At 40.2% G+C, this 17,863-nt stretch overlaps 1 protein-coding gene across 1 annotated transcript in view; it reads left to right on the top strand.

The window, feature by feature from the left end:
• THSD7B (thrombospondin type 1 domain containing 7B) overlaps positions 1 to 17,863 on the top strand; it is a 440,833-nt gene that overhangs the window by 194,689 nt on the left and 228,281 nt on the right. The window contains exons 6-7 of the mRNA XM_063118635.1: positions 4,567 to 4,722; positions 5,393 to 5,590. Of these exons, the coding sequence (XP_062974705.1) occupies positions 4,567 to 4,722; positions 5,393 to 5,590 (354 nt within the window). The remainder of the gene's footprint in view (positions 1 to 4,566; positions 4,723 to 5,392; positions 5,591 to 17,863) is intronic.

Here is a 17,863-nt window from a genome sequence, read left to right as displayed (position 1 = left end):
TGATTTGGAGGCTCTTGATTCATTTGTTCCTATTATTTTAGAGCCAATGCTTCATATTGTAAACCGAGAGCCAATGAATTTCCCTCCTAATTTATAATAGTTCTGAAAGGACACAATAATGCAATCCACAAAATACTTTGGTGGGCATATTTACAATTAAAGTACATCAATTTAATTGGTTTGTAGATCACAGCTTATGTTACCTTTTTTTTTTTTTTTTTTTTGAGAATCACCAATGGCAGATTTAATAATAAATTGACACTCTTCATACCTTGAAGTCAGGTAACAATTAATTTCATAGGATTCTGCCAGCCATTTAGGCATGTATTGACTTCTATTCTGGTGGAGAGCAAGATTCATTGCTTTGAGAGTTTAATATTGACTCAAGAGAAGTCAGATCCAATAGTCATCTCAAAGGACAATCTATCTTGAAGTTCTCATTTTGTTACATCCACTCAACATCTTTTTGCTGTCGACATCTGGATTCTGGAAAGTTCTCCGCTCTTGCTGTGAATTTTTGAAGCTGCTGATTTTTTTCCAGCCTGAAGGGGATATGAAGTTAAAGATCCATGAGAAATATAATTTACCTCCTAGGAAGATGAAAAATAGCTCTGAAAGAACTAACTATTGCCAGTAAAGGATGCATCAATTTGCATAAGGCTTTTCAACTGCTTAATTTTGTTATCTTCATTAACATTAGATTGTGAAAATATAAGTAGTCAATGCCTACTGACCCAGGATGGCAGTTCAGTTAATTTTACTAAGTAGTTGCCTTATGTAAGTAATATCTGATGTTCACCAGATTGCTGAGTTGACCTGGCTCTTTTCAAGCAATTATGTGGAAACTTATGGAAAATCATCATATTTATACAATCTGTTTTGTCTTCCATTAGTAAGAATGTTGTAGAATTTCAATTACAGTTACAATATTAGTATTGGTAGCTAGTACAAACACATCTAATGGGTGGATAGAATATAAAAGCTATAATGTGCAACATTGTGAAAGAATTGCCAAGTTCATTTAATTGAGCTGTTATGTTTATTACTAAAGTCAGTTGAAATATATATTTTTAAAAAACAATTGAGCTTTATCAATACTTAGGAATAGTTCCTAAGTCAGATGTCCTGAAAGGGAGTAAGCATATTGGCATGAACTTGTTGAGCCATATATAAATAGCGATTTAAGTCACCAATTTAAGTTTTGCCACATGAAACATCCTTTCCCCGTGCCCTGGCATGTGGCCACAGGGACACTGTTGCAGGCAGGGGGGAAGAAAAAACGTGCCTGATCACCATTGGATGGTGATATGGTGGCACAATTGGCTGGGGTGGGGTGGACGAGCCTTTATTAGGCCGCTGTGGCCATTTATTTATTTTTATTTTATTTATTGCATTTTTATACCGCCCAACAGCCAAAGCTGCCTGGGCGGTTCACAAAAACTAAAACCATTCAAAGTATAAAACACAGTATAAAAACGTGATATAAAATACACATTAAAAACTGATTAAAAACGTACCATACATGATTAAAACATCTTTAAAACATCCTGAAAACATCCTAAAATTTCGCTGGATAGGCCTGCCGGAATAGATCAGTCTTTATTGCTTTTTTAAATTCCAAAAGACTGTCAAGTTGATGAATCTCCTCTGGCAGGCCCAAGGCCTTCCACTAAGGGTTGTGTGGCCCCAGTGGGTGGATAGGGCTTACCTGTGAGGCCAACTCAACTCACTCCACCTGGTGCTGGGCGGCCTGGGGTGAGGGGAGAGACAAGAGAAGGTCTACCCACCTCAAAAGGGGCATGACCTGAGGGGGCAATCGTAATATGCGACTCATCAGACATAGAATGTTTTTGCCCAATGGAATACCTAGCATAGTTGCTGGTGTAGAATAGGGCTCGCTCAGTCTCCCTTTGCAGATCATCAATAAATGTGGCCCAAATTTTACACCATATACACTTTATTTCCCCCTGCAATAGCCAGGAAAAGAAAGGAAGTATCAATTCTCTTCTAAGTTATGAAAACATCCCTGCCTGTTTTCTTTTTTGTACTTCTTGCCTTCACTATATGGCATTTTTTGTTTGTTTGTTTTTTGTATTTTATTATGAACTAGCTGATATGCTCGGCATTGCTCAGGTCTGTGAATAGTTTTTATAACATGTAACTGCTAGGGAGTCACATAGAGGATAAAGCAATTTTCAATATCTCCTGCTGAAATTTTTTTATTTATGGAATGTCCTGAAGGAATAATAGCAATTTGTACTGGTCATGACCATGCGTTATAGTTTGGTGGCATTGTACTAAGAACATTTCCCAAGTATTATTACAACAAAGATTTATTACTGAGACCTGCTGCATTTCATTCTTTCTTTTTTTAATTTTCATTTCATTTCTGATCCCCTTCCACGATTTCTGAAACTCTTCGCCCAGTTTTCTTATTCTGAGAATTAGTCTGATCTATTCTGTTCTGCTAATATTGTTGGTGTATTCCAAAATAAATGGATTGTTGCCCAAAGGCCTTGTAAAACGGTGTCAAAACAAGCAACATGGCTTCAGCAACACGGCTAATATTGCCTTCTTATAGGTGAAACTCAGACCGTTTGTGATGACAAAATGCAGGGAGCCTGATTTGCTTGCCTGCTTGCCAGTGAATTACCAGTGTGATAAATTATTTTGCAAAGCCTAATGCTGAAGGGCATATTAAGAAATGCATGAGGCTCTTTGAAAGGGAATAGTTTGCTGGTTAAAAGGGGCTAATGTTTATCTTGCTCTTTCTGCCTTTTGAGTTTTAGAACCTAGAGAAAAGGGCTATTTACTTTAGAAGTAAGGTGAATTGGATTTCTGCCAACTTGGTGTAGTCCCTAAATGAATATGTCAAAGGCAATATTGTTTCTGAAAAATAATAATTCTGAAAGCAGCTTTTTAAAAATCTCAGTAGAACTTTTCATTAGTTTTGAATTAAATTTGAGTAACTACCATTTGATTATGGAGTCATATCCTACAAGTGACTGGGAACCAAGAAGTTTACGTGTTTTATTTCTTCTTGATGTTTCTTCATTTCCACTTGCCGCATGTGAGTCTTGTGCATTACAGAGCGTTGGGATTTTGAGCACACAAACTTGTAGAATTGAAATATAGATCCTACTCAGGCTAACATTGGGTAAAACATGACTAGAGCTGTGTAAGAGTTGCCTGATATTTACCAAGAAAAATCACACACACACACACACACAAAAAAAAAAAACAATTGGCAAAACAATAACAAATATATACACTTTAATTTCTGTCAAATGTTTTGGCCTCCATGTTCATCAATGACAATCACTGATGAAGGCAGAAGCTTAATGGTTGATAGAAATTGAAGAACATACATTTATTCCTCTTTTGTCATTGCTTTATTAGTAATATAGAATCTTATTGCAGTTGGTCGCATCCCTTAGGGATCCAAGGTCTGCTTAATTGCATTGCTGTTTAGTTGCTTTGTCAATATATCACGTTTTTGTCAGCGGTGCTGAAACGCTGTGCAAGTTACACAACTTTGTATTGTCATATGCATTTAAGTCAGCTTTTGCCAGCACTTGTAAAAATAAAGTACAATTCAATAATTATTCATTCATTTATATAGTATCATTAACATAACGGAAACAACAGCTAGAGAGCCAGTGTGGTATAGTCATTAGAGTGATGGGCTGGGATTTGGGAAATTTGGATTCTAGTCCCCACTAGGCCTTGAGGCTTACTGGGTGACTTTGGGCCAATCACAGACTTTCAGCCTAACCTACCTCACAGGGTTGTTATAGGATAAAATGGACAGGAGGAGGAAGATAATGTGTACGTCGCCTTGGGCTCCATGGATGGGATATAAATGTAAGAAATAAAGGTGGGATGTAAATATAAGAAATAAATAACAAAATAAATAAACAGAGGAAGAGTGGAGAAGTGGAGACAGGGTAAATGCTGAAGGAATATGCAATTGTTTCAGTTACATGTGCGTTGGCTTTGTTACAGGCTAAACTGCATTAGAGCGTGGGAAAATGGGTTTTGAAGAGGGATTTGAAGGATGCATGAGAGATGGCATCACACAGGTTTCTGGGCATATTGGGCAGCATGGAGAATGGGTGGAGTCTTCAGAGGGAGCAGGAGACCTCTGGGCAGCTGAGGGCAGCAAAGCTGGAGGAACAAAGATCATGAGCAAAAATGTATCATGCCATAAAGCGCTCTGAAGGCAAGAACAAGGAGAATTGCTGGATAGATCGATAGATTACAGGTGTAGTAAGGACTTCCCATACTTCAATAGCTGTTTTTCAGTTTAGAGTGTACTGTGACCCCTGACAAAATCAAGGGATACTATAATTTATTAATTTAAACAGATCATGTTCAGATGTAATGCTAATCAATGACACCATTTGTTGTGGTTAATACTCAGTTTGAACTCTAGTTTTGATTGTTTCTGGGAGAATATGTCTGTACTACATTCCAGAACTTGAATATACTATCTGTATGTTTTCAAGTATAATCTCTACATTTTCTCTATTTGTGTGTGTTTTCTCTTTTCTTTTTTTCCTCAAGTGACTAGACCTGTTGAAAAAAAGCTGTGTCTTGCTCCTGCTCCCCCGGCTTCTCAACTGTGCAGTATTCCATGCCCTCCTGAATGCCTGGTTTCTTCCTGGTTGGCATGGGGCCCCTGTATTCATGAAAACTGCCAAGAAATTCAAGGGAGAAAAGGTGCATTCAAAACTATTTTTAACTCTGTGGGGATGGAGATGAGGGTTACTTGCTGTATTTTGAAATGGCAACTTATCAACCCTACTGAGTCAAATCCATTAAAAAAACCTGTAGTTCCTTTATAAAATTTTGGTTTGTATTAACTGCATTATTACTGCCTATTTAAAGATCTGTCAGTCCTGTGGGTAGTGGCTGAGTGCTCATTCCCATTTATTTACTGACATGAACAGACAACATGTTTATAAATGAATTCAAAAATATATGAAATGGATTCTTATATTATTAATAAACCTAAATTATTTATATTATTTATAAACTTAGATCTGGGTTATGTGATCATTTATATTAGGAAGGTGTGCATGAGCCAAGCATCCTTCATGGAATGCCAAAGCATGGCTTAACATTCTGCAGTATGTAGGATGCAACTTGGCAAATCTTGATTTTTTTTTAACCGATTTGATTATAAAGACACAGGACAACATAAAACATAGCAGAACTGCCTAGCTGAAGACAAATGAGTTGCAAATGTTAGCAGATTTTTCTATGGTTATAAATACTCTACTTATTCATCCTTAGACAGACTGTAATTGAACATTCTGCAATAGTCCTAAATATCTTATTTCTTTCCTTATTAGATAAAACTTAATCATCTTTGTTTCCCCCTCCTTAGGTTTCAAAATGAGGCATAGATATATTATTGTGGAACCCATGGGTACTTCTGGCAATTGTCCACACTTGATAGAATCAATTCCATGTGAATATCCAGTGTGCTATGACTGGATTATTTCAGAAGGAATCTGTTTACCTTACAATGGAATATGTGGGCCTGGAAATCGTGTGCTGCATGCTCAATGCAAGAACTACCAGGGTATGTGGAGCAAATTGCATCTCATTTCAATATATTTTGTATGCATATTCAAAGAGATTTTATAATGAGTCTCTATTATGCAGAATTTCATGATGCACATCTTCCAACTTTAGGGAAAAATTGACATGATCATGCTTTGGTGTTTAGTCTTAAGTGATTTGTGATTTTAGATACTCATTGCTACCAGTCGCTTCTTATAACATATCATCCCACCCTCTTCGTGGAATCCTATGTCACCATCAGTGCTGCACTATAAGTACCTCTGACGACTGCATAATGGTGAGGTGGGCCTCACAGTAAAATTTTTAAGGGTCCTAGTTCAGGCCATTGCCAGAGCCCTGCCCCTTCCAGAAATGAGTATTTGCACTCAGTTTGGGGCTTGCCACCAGAAGCACTATATTGCATCACACAAGCATAGGAACTGCTTGCAGACTGGGGGCTGGCGGGCCTAGTTCCATCAGACTGTTACTGGCGGGGTTGGCAACATGTGGGAGGCCCTAACTGGATACTGCGCCCAGCTTGGAACCCAATTGGTAGAAAAGTAGAATTGAAATCTGTTAAATAAATAGTTCTATCTAGTGATGAATGACAGAAGTTGACCTTTTACATTCCTGTAAACTTCACACTTGAAATATTTACACAAGTCCCTGGGTCATCCGTTCCCCATCCCCCATCCCTCATTATAACAGCTTTTGAAAAAGTGTACTCCTCTGTTGGTTGTTGCTGATTTATGTTACAAGATTCTGATGATATGTAAATGAAAACATTGTGCTGAGCAACGTGATATTTACTTTGCAGCATTTGGAAGCGCAAATGTGTTCAGTTTACATCTTGTTAATAATGAATAAGCAAACATTTTTATATGAAGTTTACAAACAAGCAGCGATCTTTCCCTACCTGCAGTTTGAAAAGCATCCAAAAGCTTCATCAGTTTTGATGAGGTCAATGTTGTCAGATCACAGGATTGTGTTACAGACGGCTGCAATTTTCCATCCTTTAATCATATAGAATAATGCCATCATTTTAGAACCTGCCAATTTAATCCCCTATCTGAAACACAGGAGTGCCTTCAATGACATGGTGTTGAAATGTTGCTGGGAAGAAACAAGTGAGGTTAATTATCAATTACAATGTGAAATATGTGGCCTGCCTCTGCCCTGTCCTTCTCTTTACCCCAGCTGTTGATTGTATCAGGGTTTTCAGCTCCATTTAAAACCTTTGGATCATTGGTCTTATCAGTGCTGCAGCTAGGTCATTTTAGACCTGGACCTAATGGTCCTAGAAGGGACACACTTTATATAGACATATGTATTACTTCTCATTCCACCATCCCCAGAGATAATCATATTAAGGCTGCAATCCTATATCCGTTTACCTGGAAATAAGGAAGCCCCATTGAAATTAATGGGACTTATATCTGGGTATAATTGTGTAGGATTGCGTTAGAAGTGCTATAATCAGATCCTATGCGTAGTTACAGAAGAACGTTCCACTATGTTCAATACAGCTTATTTGAAGTTGTCCATTATTTCCCCTGCAGCTAAGTTGCTCCAGCAGCAGACTGTTTCCATAATTATTTCTAGGGGAAATGCTCCTTGATAAGGTGTAATGTCGTGGGTCTGTGTATGCATATATGAGAGAAAGACAGAGATAACACAAGGGCAAAGGTGCGTGGATACACTGTTGGGTTATAAATCTCCTCCTGCTTTCCTACTTGTATCTTTAAGACTTGAGTAGGAAAACAGACTTACAGTTGTGACTAGGAGATGTTACTCTGGAGTTCGTATTGCGGCAAGGGACTCTTTGAGATGGAATTGTTAAGCCATGCTCTAAAGCTCCCTGAGCACTAAAGTAATCCCTTCCAGGTTCCTGAACACACATTCTGCAAGCTCTACCCTATTATACTGTCTTACCCTCACACACCCTGTAAAACTGTTTTAACCTTTCACTGCAGCAGAAGATGAAATGAAACAATAATCAGTATTTATGGGCATTTGTAGATGTTTCAGAGGAACAATTACTCATGTATATATTTTGAAAATATTTCTGCCCTACTTCTCAATCACAAAAATGCTTGCAGAGGCTAGCAATAACGTAAAAGCCATCAGTTCAAAATTAACGGATAAAATCAGTCAACAAATCCACCTCAGCAGCATATATTATATTCCTTTAAATGCTAAGGGGAAAAGCTACCTTTCTAGTGGCTAATCCTGGGGAATCCATAAAAGCTTTCATTAATATTTGCCCGACGGGCAAAGATGTGTGCATAGCTAACCTGAACTTCATTTGTGTCTTCTGATTTCTATCTCAGGGAAGAATAGCGGGGCATTATTCAACTTTCTGATTCCAGATTCTATTGTCAACTGTGTGGTTTAATTTGTAATGCTTTCCCATTTCCTTATATCCCTCTAAAGTACTCTTGCTTCGCAAGGTCAAATTCGGCTATGAATTCTATTTTAGCAGTATTAAGCAGTCATACGTCTGAGTATACAAAGGCTGAACTGTAATAAAGGGTTATTTCAGGGATTTGTATTGAGATTCTAATGTTGCTTTGAGGATATACCTTCCCTTAAAGATGTTGTATCCATTTCTCTGGTGGACGGTCTTAACAGAAGAATGATCTGCCCTCATGAAATAGAACTGAAGCAATTGATTGAGAGAGAATGAATAATGCACCTTCCGCCTACAGATATCCAGTGAATTGGACCTGATTAACCTAATTTAGGAGAATACTCACCAGAGGAAAGGAGTTTACACATTAGCTAAATTATTTAAGTGAGATTGATGTAATTGTATTGGGCGAGATGGGCCTTTAAGAGGATTCTCCTGTTTTGTTTTGTTTTCATCCTTGAAACTATACATGCTACCTAAGGGAGAAAATGAAAAGCATCCATGGTTGTAAAAGCTTAGCAAATTTATTTAGATTTATAGCCAATTCTATCTTAAATGCGCACTGATGAGTAACAATTTCCCATGAAACATTAGGATCTTTGCGCCAAAATGGCTTTTTAGTCTTTCTGAAGCAGACAAAAACCACTTTTGTGGCATTGTAGCAATGTAACACTAAATACACTTTTGGACCTATGTGTATGCCTGAACCTGGTGGTTTGAAGGCAAGCTGGGATACAGGTAGTTAGTTTGACAGTTAAGTTGTACCTGAGCAATGAGTTGCTCAGACTGAAGGTCCAGGCCAGAGTAAACAAGTTTATACAATGAAGTGGAACCCTATTGGCTACTTGTAGCACCTGTCCGTGTTGAGCTAGTCACTACACTGTAACCATCCGGCATTATTTTTGCTTAGCTTACCTTGTTTTTTCTTGATAGAAGCTCTGTGCCTTGTTTAAAAAAGCATCATGGGCAGCATGGAGATGCCATGATAGAAATGAAATGGGTACAGTTTTCCCTGCTTACCACCAGGTAATTATTAAATGCACCGATGCTGTGTTAGAAGAGAAGGTTGTAAAGCAATGCAGTCCAAGCCTTCCAGACCCACCCTTCTGTTGAATGTCTGAGAGGTCCCTGTGAAGAAACAGAACTGCCTTACCTTTTTTCCTATGTCGTTGCTTTTTGGAGACTAATGGCAAAGTTCTGAGCATGGTGTCTAGGCATGGGTGAAGCAAGAGGCAAGTCAGGTGTAGTCCAAACATTGAAGAAGGTTTCCAAGGCAGAAGATCAGGATCACTGAAGACACACAAAGACTGGAGGCACACCAAGACTTTATGTTCAGCAGGGAAGCTCAGCCCCCTGGCTGAACTTTATAGTAGTCGAAGCTGGGACATGTCCAACTCTCAGCTGCAACTCATTAGCGAGCTTTCTGGTGAAACTAACTATAAAAGGGAATCTTTTGCCAGATGAATTCTTCGTTTGTAACCTGGCACTTCTCAGGAGAGGCTGCGTTTGTTGTCCTATGCTTCATTCTTTGTTGTTCTTGAGGGCTGAGTGGTCTTGCCATGTCAGGCTCTAAATCCAAGTCTTTCTGGGATGGAGAAATCAGAAGAAGGAGGCCCCACTTGGACATTTCAGATGGGCTTGGTTCTTCTTCAGCTGTACAACCACTATCCTCCTGCGATGCTGCCTTGGAATATTCTCGGGGAAAGGAGAAAGCTTGAGCTCAGGGGAGCCAATTTCTTTATCAGAATAAGATCTTCAGGTGGGGCCATGACATCAGCCTCCAGGACAGCAGCAGCAGCAGCAGCAACACATAGATAAAATTAAATAAATAACAGCATGTTCTTTTAAAAAACACAACACAACACTAAGTCTGTCTACAGTATAAGAGATCACGGGAGAGTAATGTCTCTTTACTGACCAATGTTCCTTCAAGATTTGTAGGACCTGAAAGTGTAGTTTCTTATGTCTATGCTGGTTCCCTAACAATAGTCTGCCACTGATGCTTGGGGACTTCAATTTCCTTCTGCACCAGGGCTATATGGATCTGGGAAGTTTATCAATGGTGGAAGTGTAACCTGTACAGATGTAGCCTACACAAAGGGAATCTTTCCTCTCCTCTGTATTCTCTTCCTAGCAGTGCTTCTGATACTATAGAGATGCACTGAGCTTGTATTAGCTGCAGTGAAGAACATGTGCCTGAGATTTGACTTTTTTGCTCCACTGTTTCAGTGCTCACACAGCATGAGACACACAGTGCACTCAATCCTATCCCTGGTTTGAAAGACTGGACAAAAAGAATAATAAAGTAATGGGCTAGGTACTCCTGTCAGCCACTAGTTGGCCATTCCTAGTTCCTCTTCTACCAAGCTTTGGTGATTCCAGAATTACCTTGCCTCTCCTAATGCAACATGCTCTGCATCTAAAGAAAAGGAGAAGGTGAAGGAAGGAAGGAAGATCTTGAGCAACCTTCAAAATAAGCAACCCTAGCTATCAATAACTGTATGATGGGGTAGCCAATGCCAGTAAGTAGCAAGCATGGTGGCAGTGATCCAGACTCTTCTCTTTCACGTAGGTCTGTGAATGGAATGGTCCATCCCAGCTAATGACTGGCATGGTGAGGGTGACTCTTGTTACTTTCAACCATTTCAGCCAGTAAACGTTCTAAAGTCTTACGATAGTTGAGTGTAACAGCTTGCGAGTGAAAGTGAATACAGTCCTATTTAAAAGGATTTTGGCCATTGATTTATTTAGATTTCAGCACTGCTGAATTATATTATGCAAAGTTCATGTCGACGTTTATCCTGCCTTTTGTGCTGTTATCTGTTACCACGTCATGCCCATTGCTGCACTGCTGGGTGAATGAATATACTCATCACTATACAATATGTGAAGAAAGCTCCAACTAAGCCATTCAGGCTGCGGTTCTTGATGGGAAAGGGCCGTTCCAAATGGAAACTGAATTTGAATGTGTTTGGCAGAATCTTTCCTGTTGTTCATTTGGAATAAAATTAGTGTTGAAACATTAATATTGTTGGTAGTTTAGAAAGTCCAATGGAAAGTGAGATCAGCTATGTTAATTATTTGTGTTTCATCTCCTTCAGTTTGGGCCTGGACTGTGCACACATAGATATGGTGTTCAGGTGTTATAATAAATCAAGGTTTATCATGGCAGGTTTATCAGGACAGGAATGAGCTGCAGTGAGACTCACTAACTTCTTCCTCTCGTCACCCACTCCAGCTTGAATAACAAACTGTGGTTAATTGTTAGTATGGTGTATTTGAAACAAGCCACCTTCAAACAAACCATAGTTCAGATTAACCATAGTTTAAGGTTCAGATGTAATGCTAAACTGTGGTTAATTGAAATTAGAAACGAAAATTTCTGGTCTCCACCTTGCAGCTGAGCTGGACGATTAGGGTGGGGTGGGTGTACACAAACCTTCTTTTTGTCATGAAAAGCTATAGTATATCATGATGTCTGAACTTTGTAAATGATGTCTGAACTCCTGAGGGGACTAGATTTTACTAACGTCTAACATCACAGATAAATAACTAACATCACAGATAAATTGGTAACGCGCTACAAATCATTCTACTGTTTCGCTCAATTTTGCTTTGCTTAAGGTTTTGGCTTAAGATTAGAGAAAAATTATAACATAAAGCAAGCATGAAATATACCAATAATTCATGCTTTCACATTGTTTTGAAAAAAATAATAGTTTATCCATCTTGTTGTTTCCTCAAAGTGAATCAGATAACGACAATGTCCATAAGCTGATTATATAAGATTATTATTATTTTTAAATGAGAACCTTATCTATCAAGGACCCTTCTAATAAGCAGTTTGCTTTGTTGCAATTCCCTCGCAGTCCTTTGCTAATTTGCTTTTTTTGATATTGTGCTACCTAGCAAGAAATAAAATTAAGAACGAAGATTACTTGGGGATAATAAACAGCTTCAATAAAAATCTAAATGACTAATCAAACAAAAGAAGGCCTGTGGCATAAATTAGAAGAAAATTGCAAGACAGAAAAAAAAAAGTAGTTGCAAATGCTAAAATAGTTTTCACAAGTGTCTGTGTCTCTTCCTGTGGTGACCTGTCTTTCCAATTTCACCTTCACTCATGAAACTCTCAGGCCAGTAGCAGTAGAATTATGGGTCTGGAGCATTCCACAACCGATCAGTGTAATCCAGCCATCCCCAGCCTGATACATTCAACATGTATTGAATGTCACCTCCCATCAGCCCCAGCCAACATGGGCAAAGTTCAGGAATGGTGGGACCTGTGATCCAAAACATTTGGAGGACACCCAATAGTCTATTGTGGAACACATTTTGTATTCCACTATCTAAAAAGCTCTCTACTAATGCTGGTGGGTTCCAGCAATCACTCTGATACATGGTTACGAAAAACAGAGGATTTTGTGGGTTAAACATGGAAGGTGCTCAATCGCTTAGAGGGCTGCTCACACAAAAGTAATGGCTCCACAGTGCAAGAGTTTGTCAGTTAAGCCATAGGCCTATATAGCTTTAACAGTACGTTAGGCCTTCCTGTTCCTGGGCTTTTCCCCAACAGTCCCAGAGTTCAGTCCTCCCCACCCCCACAAACTGCCAAAAAGGATCTTCTTCTTCAGCCACCCATTGGTGCTTCACCAGTCCTCACCAACCAACCTACTTCCAAGCTACAGCCCTTCTCTGTCAGCATCTGTCCCCTTCTGAACCTATTTTCTCAGCAGCAGACAACCCTCACAAAGACAAAGGTCACATCAGCTTCTAAGAAGTTCTAAGTCTCCACAGCAGTTGCTTGGATCTATGAGCTACTGTGCTACTGCTGTGGCCAGTGAGATTCAGAAATAGGCTCCCAAAGCTGATGCTGTCATGCCAGACCCTGGTCCCAATTCCAGCCTCTCTTGTCAGTTTGGAAATACTGTCAGCAGTCCTGTGTCTTGGCCATGGCACAGTACAGCACTATGCAGATTTCTTGGGGCAAGGGGGCAGAGACCTCTCTGTGGCCTCATTGCTTTATGACCTTTTTGGGCCATACAACCCACAGAAGCCAGTGCAGATCGCCAGGTACAGCTTCTCCCAGCTTCCAGAAATTGCACAGATTCCCCCAACAACATGTCGTGGGAATTACGCACTTTCTGGAAGCCTCGGACATGCACAATGACAAGCGCTTGCCTGGCCAACTTGGCTGAAAGAGGGCTGAGCAGACAGAGCTCAGTGAGTGCGAGAGTCATGCTTCTGGGGAGCTTGGCATCCCCAGGCCAGGTTTTATGCTTTGGTATTAGTGTATAAAACCCTAAACAACTTGAGATCAGCATACCTGAAAGTGCGCCTACTCCTTTACCAACCTGCCTGAGGTCATCAGAGGGTGGTTCTGCACAGGCCTATGGCCTGATTAGAGTCTATTTGGAGAAGAGCCTTCAATGTGGTGATCCCCTTTCTTTGGAACTTCCTGCCTCTGATTAGGCAGTATGTTGCTTCTGGTGCCAACAGTGTGTTGTCTTCCCTGACTGATCAGCCATAGTTTTATCAAAATTTTGTTTCTTTTTAAAATACTACTACTACTAATAATAATAATAATAATAATTTTTAACATGGTGTTTTATTCTTTTACCTTATTGTTCATCACTGAAGAATCTGTCTAGATATGGACAGGTATATAAATGTTGGAAATAAATAAATAAATGAGTGCTGTACCTAATAGCAAACGGAGAGTAAGAGTGTGCTTATTTGCTCTAGTTGCCCAGCTTAAGAATGTTTTTCTTTTGCAATAACTGATGCAAAAGGAGCAGTGTAATTGATGCATTTTGAGGTAAATACAAAGAACCTCTTCTGAGAGAGATGCAGGTATGTGGTAAGAAGAATGCACATTTATGAAAATCAGTTTCTTGCTGTGTGAAAAATGAACTATGATTTTCCTTTTAACAGAGAGTTACTTTGATCTGATTAAAATACTGGCATTGTAAAAAAAACCAACAGTTTAAAGGCAAACTTGTGCAGTTCCATGTGGTTTGTGGATGCAGGAAGCATTCAAAGCAAAAAAAGAGAGGCTTTTTTGTAGTATAGAGTTGTTGGTTCCTTGGTGTGTGTGAGAGAGGCTTAATGACAAAGGGCAGTATCCTATTTGGCATTAGTCGGGGGAAAAACCACACACTGCGTTACTTTTACTTTTAGCACAACACCCATAGTGGGGTTTCCAGTAGCACTATGGCCACAGCTAGACCTAAGGTTTATCCTGGGATCATCCAGGGTTCGCCCCTGCCTGAGCACTGGATCCCCTGTGTGTCACCTAGATGAACAGGTTTGACCCCCTGGACGATCCAGGGATAAACCTTAGGTCTAGCTATGGCCTATGGCTGAATCAGATACTACTCAGAAAAAGAGTAAGGTTGAATACTTTATAAAACAAATGTTACATTACATTAATCAGCTGCTGGAGTTACTTTTTAGGTTTCAAATATAATATGGCTCACATCAAGAGCTTTGGCTATTGGGCGGTATAAAAATGTAATAAATAAATAAATAAATAAATAAATAAATAAATAAATCTCAGTTAGGTGTTATGTTTCCCGTTCCCTCTGGCATTCACATGTCCTGGCAAACTGACACAGGACACTCACATTAGTGAGATTTCTTTTATTGAGGGAAATCTCACGGTGAAAAGCTTAATGGTTACACACTTCAGATATACTTAAAGCTGATTAATAGTCAGAAAGCTTTAGGCTCCAAGATAATGTACAGTCAAAATGCCACTCACTGCAATAACAACCTGGTTTCTCAGTTGCCATCTCAATGGTTCCAAAATGGATTCCAAACCTGGCCAAGGGAGGGGAAAGATTCCTGGATTGGTTCTATCAGGCAATCACAATGGCTGTTGTCACATGTTGATATTAGGTTGGATTCATGGGTTCCTTTTCTCTGATGTAAAGAATTTTCCTCTGACAGAGGAGGGGAACCCAGGGCCGATGCTATCATAGAGGCCACTCAGGCGGCCGCCTAGAACGCCAAGCTAAGAGAGGCGCTATGCAGCACTCACGAGCATTGTTGGCTGTGAGCTGGCCCAGCCTGGCCCGAGGATTCAGCTGGGCCTGAGCGGGTGAGATGGCGCCCCATGCCTGCCCAGCTGAAGCGAAGCCAGGGATACTGGGGTGGGGCAGTGGCTCCACGTTTGGACTTCCGCCTGCAAGCCACTCTCCCAGAGCCGGGAGGCCACCACCACCAGAAGAAAAAGCACATGGCAAGCTCGACCCTGGCCCAAGCCAGCCTCTGCCTTACTCCTGAGGAAAGGACACCGGGTCGCCTCATCTCTCTTTTCAAACAGGCCGTGATGTCCAGGGAGGCAGGCAAGCGGGACTCTCTCTTCCTTCCCCCAGGAAAGCTAGGGACTTGTGGACTCCTCACAAGGCAAACTCTCCTGCTTCCCAATCCTGCGTGCATGGATCAACGGGACTTGCATCTGAGAAAGTGTTGCACTGGGAGGCATCAGTGCGGCCTGATCCGCTTATGCCTCCTTACTCGGAAGCCTTATTCCCCCGAGTAAACATGCAGAGGGGATCGGGACGCCAGGCTGCATAGCAGGTTGTGTTCGCACGGAAGTAAGTCCTGGTGAATTCCAGACGGCTCGGTCCCAAATCGAAGTGAGCCAGTCCCACTTGTGAGCCAGTCGGCGCACACGTTCAGACTTCCGCGCAATTTGGTGTGTGTGTGTGCAAGTAGCTCACCTTGCCTAGGGCGCAAAATAGTCTGGCACCGGCCCTGGGGGAAGCTTTGGATCTAATCCTTTGTCCCTGAGTTGGTGCGCCTTGTTTCAGCCCTGCTGTTGTAATGTAACAAGTGAATTTCAGGATGAATTATTATGGCATAGCCAGCCTTGATGGTCTTTTGCTGATCCCAAATGTAAGAATTATTTACTAAATGCCTTGAGTTCCATGTTGGCACTACCGTGACGTCAGACCATACTTGTGAGGATCAAGCTAACGCCATGGGGAAAACCTTCCCATCGATATGGGAGATATTCATCTCATGCCTCCAACATATTAGGCCCAATTCACATAACTACTGGTTATAGACTTGCAATGCCAGAGGAGCTGGTGCATCCTCTAGCTATAACTAATATGACATGTGATGCAAGTGTTCTATATGGTGGTCCATGTGCGCATCAACTTGTTCCATGTGTACTTTCCAACAGTGCACCTGAATCAGGCCTTTGAGCTGGAATGTAAAAGTGGGGGACAGAATGCTGCTAGCATCATTCTGTTCTGGTCGAGTTTGTAAAAACGTTCTGCTTTCACATAGACGTTAGAGGAATGGATATTGGAACGCACACTTTTGGCTATGTGATGCATTTCTTTTTGTCTTTTTTTTAGCCAGTATTTTAGGACGTTTTGATTCAAGTAGAGATTGCTTAGATATCCAGAGGCTTTTGTCACGTTCATGTCAGGGGGAAGGGTTGCCTCTCAGTGGAAGAACACCATGCAAAAGCAAAAGCTCCAGGACTGAGTTCCTGGCATCTCCAAGTAAAGCTGGAAAGATCCATATCCGAAACTCCGGAGAGCCATTGTGCTAGTCAGCATAGACAATTCTGAGCTAGATGTACCAATCTGATTCAGTATAAAAGAGCTCCCTGTGTTCCTATATGTGTGTATTTAAAACAAATAAACCCAAACCCTACACCTGAATCTCTAATGTAATAATAAGGCAAAAACAAACAAACAACCAAAAATGAAAAGAGAAAAAGGACTTTAGAAATCCTAGATCATCACCTGACCCTGAATTGTTTTCATCCTTCTTTTTCTTTCGCTCATGCTGCGAGGTGGGTTTTGCAGCCAATAAATCTCATAAACTGCTTCAGTCAGAGGTTAAGACTTTCTGCTGTCTGAAAGAAAGGGATTTCAGGATGCTGTTAGCCTTGTGTTCTGCAGAGACCAGTCACTCCACATCCTGTTGCAATTCTAATTCAAAGCGAATGGAAGCACAGTCAACAAGGTGATATCCTGTTAAGGTCTGACGCTGTGATCTGTCAGCAGTGGAAATAGAGGCTTTATATCACTGGATGGCTGGGGACCCTTAGCAGTCAGGTACTAATTGTGATGTATTTAGCTATTTAACTATATGCCTTCGTTTTCTTTGTTCTTGTATCTTTATTCTCTGAGGATTTTGCTTTTTACCTAGACAGACAGGTGCATTCGGTATGCTACAAATTGTCATTGACACCAGCTGGTCTTCTTCAGAGGTTTTGTGGTAGATGCTGAACAGAACTTTACACAAGTCACCCAGAAAGGGGGGGGGAATTGAAAATACATACATTTAAATTATTTGTGATTTTTTTAAAAAAAATCACAATAATGATGAATATTGAGATGAATAAAGTATGAAAATGTAAAAATAGATTGCTTTGAGCTCATCTCCATAATAGTTAATAATAATAGTTAATTATTATTAACTATTAAATAATAGTTAAGATATTATGAGTTGTAACCTTTCTACAGATGTTGAAACACAAAAAGTCAATCTACTCCATTGCATTTATTAAGAGTGTCTGGCTTCCTGGTTTAGATCAAAATGAGCTCATGGATGTTTGAGAAACAGTAGTAATATATTAAATATGTAGTTCATAATTGAGATATGATTTACAATTGTCATTCTTAATATTACTATTACATAACGTTCAGTCTTCTTTGTCCATTACAACAGCCCTTATTCCTAAATCAGTTGGTCTCAGTCATTAGGACTTTAGTTGCCATCAGATTTGGAGGTTCCAGCTTGGGTGAAACATCTGAGAAATCTCAGGGAAAGCAAAATAAGGTTGACATGACTAGCATAATCATTGCCTATGATTTTCTTCTTCTTTCCCCTTCTCTTGAGCCCTATTCAGGC

Source organism: Elgaria multicarinata, chromosome 2 (assembly GCF_023053635.1).
Source record: "Elgaria multicarinata webbii isolate HBS135686 ecotype San Diego chromosome 2, rElgMul1.1.pri, whole genome shotgun sequence".
In the NCBI taxonomy this organism is placed as follows: domain Eukaryota; kingdom Metazoa; phylum Chordata; class Lepidosauria; order Squamata; family Anguidae; genus Elgaria; species Elgaria multicarinata.
This window is presented reverse-complemented; position numbering and strand designations above follow the sequence as displayed.